We start from the raw sequence: 7,817 nt of genomic DNA on the forward strand, positions 1-7,817 counted from the left end.
TGTTTTCTTTGTATTTTTAAAAGCACAAGTGTTGCCTCTCCGGGGTCCTGAGACCCAGTTAGGAAGTGTATCCGATACCCCAGTAAAGCCACTGTCCCAGTTCTCTTTGACACACTGTGACAGCGTCAAGGGGCATTACAGTGGGGACAAAGGAAATGCTTTCCCCCCATGTGTTATTTAGCCACTGACAAGCCAGGAGAAACAGAAATCTAAAATGTAAATCGCTTTGTTTGCCTGTTGGTCTCTTCCCTGTGAATGTATTAATAGTTTTGTGACATCCACCATGCACAGAACCAGCTGCTATCTCAGTTATACTGGTATAAATCTGGAGAAGCTCCGCTGAAGACAGCAGAACCCCCCTGGATTTCTGCTCAGCAGACAAGTGCTGAATTCACATCACTGCCCGCTACAGAAGGAGGCCTCCTCATCCCCRAGTAGCATCTTTTAGAGAAGGCATCTGTGGCAAGTGTGAATGGAGGCAATGACTGCCTTGCAGGGAGCAGCGTCACGCTCTTACACTAGAAGGTCTTGTAGTTTGTGGTCAGGTGTTGGGGGTCCTAGAACTACACAGTAAGAATGGCTCTGACCCAAAGCACATCSACCTCTTAGTGTTGGAGGTGGGCAAATGGTAACTTTGTTCCCTCATACCTATTTTTTTTTTGCTCCCTAAACAGGCTGTACAAGTGCTGCTCTCCAAATGCTTTCTCTGAGATCACAGAAGTGCCACCCGCTACCAGAGGGTTACAGATTTCAGCAGACTGTCATGTGACAGCACCGTAGTGGAGGGTAGCTGAGAGACAGAGCACAGAGTAAAATCAATTTTATCCCACTGAAGCCAGCAGTGGACTTGGCCAATGTAGAGCGCTTCATAGCAAGACTCCTCCTCTAAAGGGGGAAGTGGGGAGGGGACGATGGAGGCTTCAGTCCCAGTAGGTAGCACCTGAGGCGCCAGGGCGAGCACAGAGCACTGGAGCTGCAGTCCCTGCACACGTGGGCTGCTTAGCTGGGGCAGCAGCTCTGCAAACAACCATTTACACGCAGGAGTGGGGCCAACAGGCAGTGCAGGTACCAGTGAGCAAGAGTTAAGGAGCCTCTGGGCAGAGATGTAGAAGACAGGGGGACAAAACCAGAAGTGCTTTGGCCTGCCCCTCTGGCTGTAGTATCTGAGAGGGTTTGAGCTTTCAGTCAAACACCACGGATGTCCTGAAGGATGCGCTAGTGCCCACCTCTAGCAACTGAGCTACTCTGTCCCTTGGGAAGTGGGGCTACGTAGTTGCTCGTCTAGCTCAGCATCTTGTGGCGGTCGAAAACGGTTTTTCTCTGCTCCTGCACCTGGCGCTTCCAGCGCTGCTGGGCTCCCTCCACCCTCTCCAGCACCGTGTTGGCTCTGGCACCAGACGGCGTGGGGACTGTGGCCAACGAGCGAGCATCCTGCAATGCAAAAAAAATAGGATGAAAAAGGGTCAGAGCAAGGCATGCCCAATGCAAATGCAGAGGACTCATTTCTGTGAGGAACTTCTACAAAAGGAGCAATTCTAGGCTCATGGTATCCTGAAAAAACACCTGATTTTCAGTGGTCCTTGACACTAGTTCCTTAAATCTGACTAGAAAGGCTCCTCTTTGGAACATGCACAGAAAAATCAGTCTCTAAAGGGATAACTTCCATAAGAGGAACTACCCCAAGCTACCACACTTTTAGAACACAATTCATCTCATCCTGCAGGACCTCCTTTTTTCAGCAGAGGGAGGTAACGGGTAAGATTCGCACTGCGGAGCAGCTACTGCTCGCTCATGTCAACTGAATCTGAAAGACTCAGACCAAAAAGTGCCTGTTGTGACTTAAAATATACACAGGACAGTGTGACCTAGGGCTTCACCTCAGAGGCTGGGGAAGGAGTGCGTCTCTAAACACTGCCACTTCCTTTCTCAAAGTGCGACTGAGCATCTGGTTTAGAGCTTAATCACTAAGGTTGCTCTGGGTGGCAATCACAGGCCTTGGGATGGTGGGATGATGGAGAGATGACATCTGTCTTTCAGCTTGCTCTCTGTGGACAGTCAGCATGTCAGTCCTACCAAGAAACTTCTTCTAATCCCTCACAGGCTTCACATCGTACAGACATCCCTTGTACTGGCCAGTGCGACTGCAAGTGAACTGCCTCCTCCTGAGGGATGAGCAAATCCTTTGCCTGGGCACTATCGAGTGCATCTGCAGAACTATCCCGTGGCTTTAGAGCAGAGCTCTCTCCAAACGTGGTCCTACTTTGCTTCTCCAGGAAAGGAGAAGGGATTCTTTACAGAAGCTGGTTACAACAGTTCTGTTGGCTAAGAGCTACAAGACAACAAAGCAGCACCCCACGATCTCTAGGCAGAAAGATGCCCATGGTGCTGTGTCCAAAGCACAGACCATCTCGAACGGAGCAGCATCAGCAAGATCCGGATCCCAGGAGAAACTGGGGCTACATTAGGGGAAAGTCCCTGCCTTCCTCACTGACACAGCCCTTCAGCAATATGTCAGTGGGTCAGAGCTGGCTCTGCATCACAACCTTGGCAAAGGTGCCTCTATGAAGGTGATCTCAGTAAACTGATATCTAGCTGTTTTTTTTTTTCATTGGGTTTATTTTTGGAAGCAGAATAAGGATGTTGTGAACAGTCAGTGTTATACAGAAAAGCCCTGTCAACTCCAGCCTGCTGTCCTGCCTCAGAGAAGGGGTGTGAGTCAAGGACAACCTTGTTTCAGGATAGTAAAAGGCAGTTGGAACATCAGTCTTGCGACAGGGCACAAAAGAGGATCTTTGCATCCTCTCCTTGGTACCTTGACTTCTCCCACAGAATGAAACTCTGAAGGCAGTTAGTGAAGCATGGTTCACCCACACAGAAGCCAAGAGGCAATGAGATGTTCCCAAAAGAGATGGAATCCAAGTGCAAATTCTGCTCTTGTGGAAAGCACAAGGAACAAGGTGGCCTCCACGCAGCAGGCTCCAATAGCAGCAGCAACAGCTCAAAGTCTGCCCTATTAAGCAGCTCTAAGAGGGGCCAGATCCATACTTCAGCAAATGCTTCTGCTCATCTTTCCCTGGAATCTCACCACCAAGTGAGTAAGCACTAACCAAAGAGGAGCCATTTGACTTTTGGTTTCATCCACACTGTGAAATACCAATCAAGGCCACACTCTAAAAAAAACACCCTCTTCAACCCTGCTAGAGTATCAGAGAACAGGTTGCATCTTGTGCTCTTTGAATTTTACCTGTATTTCATGAATTTCATTAAATTCATGAAATACATGAATTTTACATGTATTTCAGCATGTTCTAACGCTGATTTGAGTCTAAAGGTTTATCTGTGCCAAGTATCAAAAAAGCAAACGTGCCCATCCCACACTGGACTAGGGGGCAAGCAGGAGGACACTGTTCCTGTGTCAGCCATTCCCTCGAGACGCTGCTGTCATCCCACCATGACTGCAGCCATCCATCTCAGGCCACGTGCCCCAGCAGCACACACTCACCTCGTTCTCCTCCTCATTGTGCAGGGGTTGGGTATAGGCGTCTGGCTTCCTGATCAGAGGGTCCACGAGCACAAGAAAAGCCATGTAAAGCAGCAGTGCCCCCACCACAGATAAGTAGATGATGATGATCACCTGCATTTAAGCACAGCATGGTAGCAAAGGATTCAGAGGTACAGACAAGAAGCACCACAGAGGCCTCAGAACTACCATGAAGCTCCTCTCACAGCTGCCTCTGGTGCTTGGTACCCATTCTAAGCTCACTCATCAGAAAGTCTCTTGTCTGTCAGTGCAGGAAGGCTGACATTGGGCATTGAGGAAATGTGCCATGGCTGAACAAACCATGCTCAACTTCCGTGCACTCTGCCAATTTAGCACATGTGTTGCCAGTGAAACAAGACCAACAAGAGGGGTTCCCAGTCAGAGATATCTGGCAGTCACCCACCCTCTKCAAGGACACTGGGCTCCCATGCAGCAGGCTCTGCGCTGCCAGCAGTCCTCTTGACCCACCAGTGGTACCCCTGACACTAATGCTGTGTGCTACTTGTGCTAGTTTTATTTTTCCTTTCTGGGCTCTTCTCCAGGAGCTCCTCCAGCCTAGTTCTGCCCCGGCTGRTCTGGCCCCACTGGGAGAAGGAACCAGCCAGAGAGAGAAGACCTGCCGGTACCTTGATGGTGGTTGTGCTGCGCTCTTCGTACTTGCACTCGCACAGCAGGCAATAGGCCTCCACGTCATTCCCTGGCACCGGCATTGGCTCCACCACGTGCAGGCAGTTGCTGCGACAGAAAGAAGGGCTCAGTATCAAGAGAGGGTGAAACGGGTGCTCTGTGGAAAGGGGCTGGAGTCGACTCTTTTCTCTGTGCCTCAGTCTTCCCATCTGTACTATCTGGCTGATAATGAAAGGTTTGCTCACAGCTTAACTAGCTCAGTTCTTGGGTTGGACTGCATCAAAGGGCCTTTTCTACCTTCTGTAGGGAGAAAATTCAGATGAAAAAGTCTGGAGAGTCGTCATATAATCTGCTAACAGCTCATGGCCTTAATAATAACAGCTCCCACATTCCTGAATTTCTGTTCAAAAAGCACCCCTTCATGTGGGTGGAATGTCATCTATTGAACTGGCTTCCTCTGCAAAGAGCTGGCAGGCAGTGGCCGTGACTGACCACCCCAAAACGCTCCGCGTCTCTGGAGCGTCAGCCGTCACGGACCAACCCACAGGCTTCCACAAAAGACTCACCAGTCCTTCTGCGACACATTCTTGTTGTAGATGTGCCCGCTGATGTTCCGGTACGGGGGACAGATGCACTTGCAGCGGATGTCCTCTGAGCTCTGCAGAGGCGAGACAAGAGTGAACACACGGATACAATGTGCAGCACTCACACAAGGCTGCGCGGATGGTAAAACCTTCCCTAAAGAAAAGATAACTTCATACCACCTCTCTTCCTTCTATTTTATGATTTTTGTATCAACAGTTTCAATTTGTACCGTACCCACAGCTCAGTGCCTGCCTCGGAGGCTGCTCACTCACCCTGCTGGCTTGTGCTGGAGGAGAAAGGATGCAGCAGAGCAGTGCCACGAGCAGCAGGGAGCTTGCACACTTCCAGGCGCACTGCGCCAACATCATGAGGGCCTGAGGAAACAAAGATTCACATCCTGGAGAGACTACAGTCGTGCACCCAAACCACCCCAGTCCGACCGAGAATACTGGTGGCTTCCTTGCAGTTTGACTAGTGCAACTAATCTCCTGTAAAATCCTTAATCTAGTAAAGATACAGGACTGGGAAAACCAAAGACCGAGGGCAAGCTAAGGAAGGGGATGGGGTCTCCTTGCTGTACGATATGATAAACACTAAATCAGTCATTTTTCAGTGGCCGAAGTTTTGCTTCTGAGCAGGTCAACACATTCTCCTCCCTCTTGTGAGGAAGTTTGGCAAAGGAGCAAAATGTTCAACAACCCCAGAACTTCCTCTACCGCAAGGTAGATGTTTAGTGAAGTCCTAATTATTTTCCTATTGCAAATCCTAAGTTGGGTGAAACTGTTACTTTTGCTACACAGGCAYAAACACGGTTATTACTGAGATGTGTGTTTGCAACACATCAAAAGCATTCCATCATTTTTCCCATGAAAGGCAAAGTTAGCCCTAAAAAACACTCATGTTTCATTCCTGGCCTGCCTGGGGCAGGAGGCGCAGGAAATACCATGCCACCTTGGGGACAGTTTCAAAAAGCCACTTCAGGAGAGGTTTCCTATTCGGGGAAGGTAATTTACAGTTTCATTAATCAGCTCCATATGGTACACATAATCCCACAGYTAACTCCAGGTATTTATATTCTATTAGCTAACATAATCCCATTTGTATTTATAACATAAGGATATTAAACCGCCATTTTATTTCAGTATCCTAAAATTGACTAATTCTGCARAGATTTAATGGATTACAACCACCAATTTCCTCTTCTTTAGCTAAACAACACAAGCCACTTTTGTCAACAAAAATGCCCAAATGTGTTCCAACAGTTTACCCATTCACAAGCTTTATTAACCCTTCCCCTCAACTAGCAAAAACCAGGCACTATCCCCTGAAATGTGAATCATCTTTCTCACATAAATTCTATCAGTAAAAATTAAACAAACCRGTATAATTTAGTTGTTCTTGGGTTTACAGAACCAAACTGCCCCTCAGTGATTTTGACTTTGTTACAGCCAGCAATCCACCCGGCGTAAATCCGCCATTAACAGCTATTAAATGACCATTTAAATATTCAGAATGGGTCTAAACATTTCAATCCCAATAACAACGATCCAGCACTGCAGCATATTTCCAGAGCTTTGTGGCAGCCTGTTTAAACTAAATCCTTWGGATAAGAACGGGCCTTAATTGCCTTTTTTTAAGGCAAACGGGGAAAATACATGATGTTACACCACATTCACCAGAAGCAGGTATGTACRTGYGTGTATATGTATACACATATATAAATATATATGTATAAAGTGATGCACAGAGGMCGAGTGCACCCGCGCTGCGCTCTGCGATGCTGGACACGCAACAAGCTCCTCATCCCCCGCATCCCCCGGGAGCTCCGCGGGGCTCCCCGACACCTCCCGGCCCGAACCCCCTCGCCACGGGGTTGCTCTGGTTACCAAGGCCAGGCCGCGGCCATCGGAGCCCCCCGGCTCCTCCACCCACCGCGGAAGGGACCCCCGGGACCCCAGGACGTCGCCCGCGGGGGGAGGCGGGGGAGGAGGGAAGGATCCAGCCCCCCCCCCGCCCCCCTCAGGCGGCCCCGCGCAGCCGTTACCGGCCCTACCTGCCGCGCGGCGCTCGCTCCCCACCCCCCGCTCCGGGCTCGCCCCCAGCCCCTGCGCTCCCATTGGTGGCGGCGGGTGACGTTCAGTGACGGGCAGCGTCGCTGGCCAGTCAGAAGGCAGCTCGCTCGGCGGCGGCCTGAGGCGAAGCCCCGCCCCCGGAGAGGGCGCTGAGGGATGCGGCGAGGTCGTCGCGCGGCCCCGGGCGTCTCGGAGGTGGCTCCCGCTCTGAGCAGCATGGGCAGGGGACGAGGCCGAAGAAGGCCCCGATAAACCTTTGAGTTCCCTGAAAGCGACGGCCTGTCCTTTGCCATCTGTCCCCTTGGCTGCCATTGCTGCCTCTGCATCATGGCATGGCTGCCTGGATCACCTTTATAAGAGAAGTGAGGCCCCAGTAGGGCTGTGTTTGGAGTAACCCTGATTTGGCTATTGTTTTATTGTAATTTATATTGCATTTTTTGTAGCATCAAGGCAGTGTCTCTGCAATTCATCTCTTGCATTAGAACCAGTGAACTGTTTTTGCTGTTTTCTGGTGCTTCTCTAAGGCTGTGCGATCTTCTGTTTGCTCTAGGAGAACCTTCTTGAGACCCTCTTTGTCCCATTTTCTTTGACCACACCATTGCTTCGGGTTTGGCTCAGCGGCTGGCCCGGCTGTTGCTGTGGGCCCAAGGGTCTTCTCAGCTGGTACAGCACAAAGCACAGGAAGGATTTCTCCATTGGTGGAAAGGGAAAAGAACCTAAACTCTGGTTTAACAGCTCAAAAAGCAGCTGCTGGTGACTGAAGTAAAGTGCCTTGCTTGCGGTGGACTGGGATAAAAGATGGAGTATTGCAAACTCACTGTCTGATGAATGAACTGCCCTACAGGCACATTTAGCCTTGTTTAGCCAGAAGACTGAATGAGATGTATTCAGCCAGAAATAAGTGTGTATATCTGTTTGGCTCAGGCGATTTTAGCTTGACAGCAGGAAGATTTGCTCATGTGAGTACATTCATGTTACATGAGTGTCCATGT

At 49.9% G+C, this 7,817-nt stretch overlaps 1 protein-coding gene across 1 annotated transcript; it reads right to left on the bottom strand.

The window, feature by feature from the left end:
* Positions 1 to 13: 13 nt before the first annotated feature.
* Positions 14 to 5,239, bottom strand: TMEM9 (transmembrane protein 9). The gene is made up of 5 exons (XM_026053143.1): positions 5,026 to 5,239; positions 4,735 to 4,826; positions 4,168 to 4,276; positions 3,503 to 3,634; positions 14 to 1,431 (listed from the first exon to the last, which is right to left on the bottom strand). The coding sequence occupies exons 1-5, from the start codon at positions 5,119 to 5,121 to the stop codon at positions 1,282 to 1,284; spliced, it is 579 nt and encodes a 192-aa protein (XP_025908928.1). The 5' UTR covers positions 5,122 to 5,239; the 3' UTR covers positions 14 to 1,281.
* Between the last annotated feature and the right edge of the window lie 2,578 nt (positions 5,240 to 7,817).

This window comes from Nothoprocta perdicaria, unplaced genomic scaffold (assembly GCF_003342845.1).
Source record: "Nothoprocta perdicaria isolate Ctin4 unplaced genomic scaffold, notPer1 scaffold_97, whole genome shotgun sequence".
Lineage (NCBI taxonomy): Eukaryota > Metazoa > Chordata > Aves > Tinamiformes > Tinamidae > Nothoprocta > Nothoprocta perdicaria.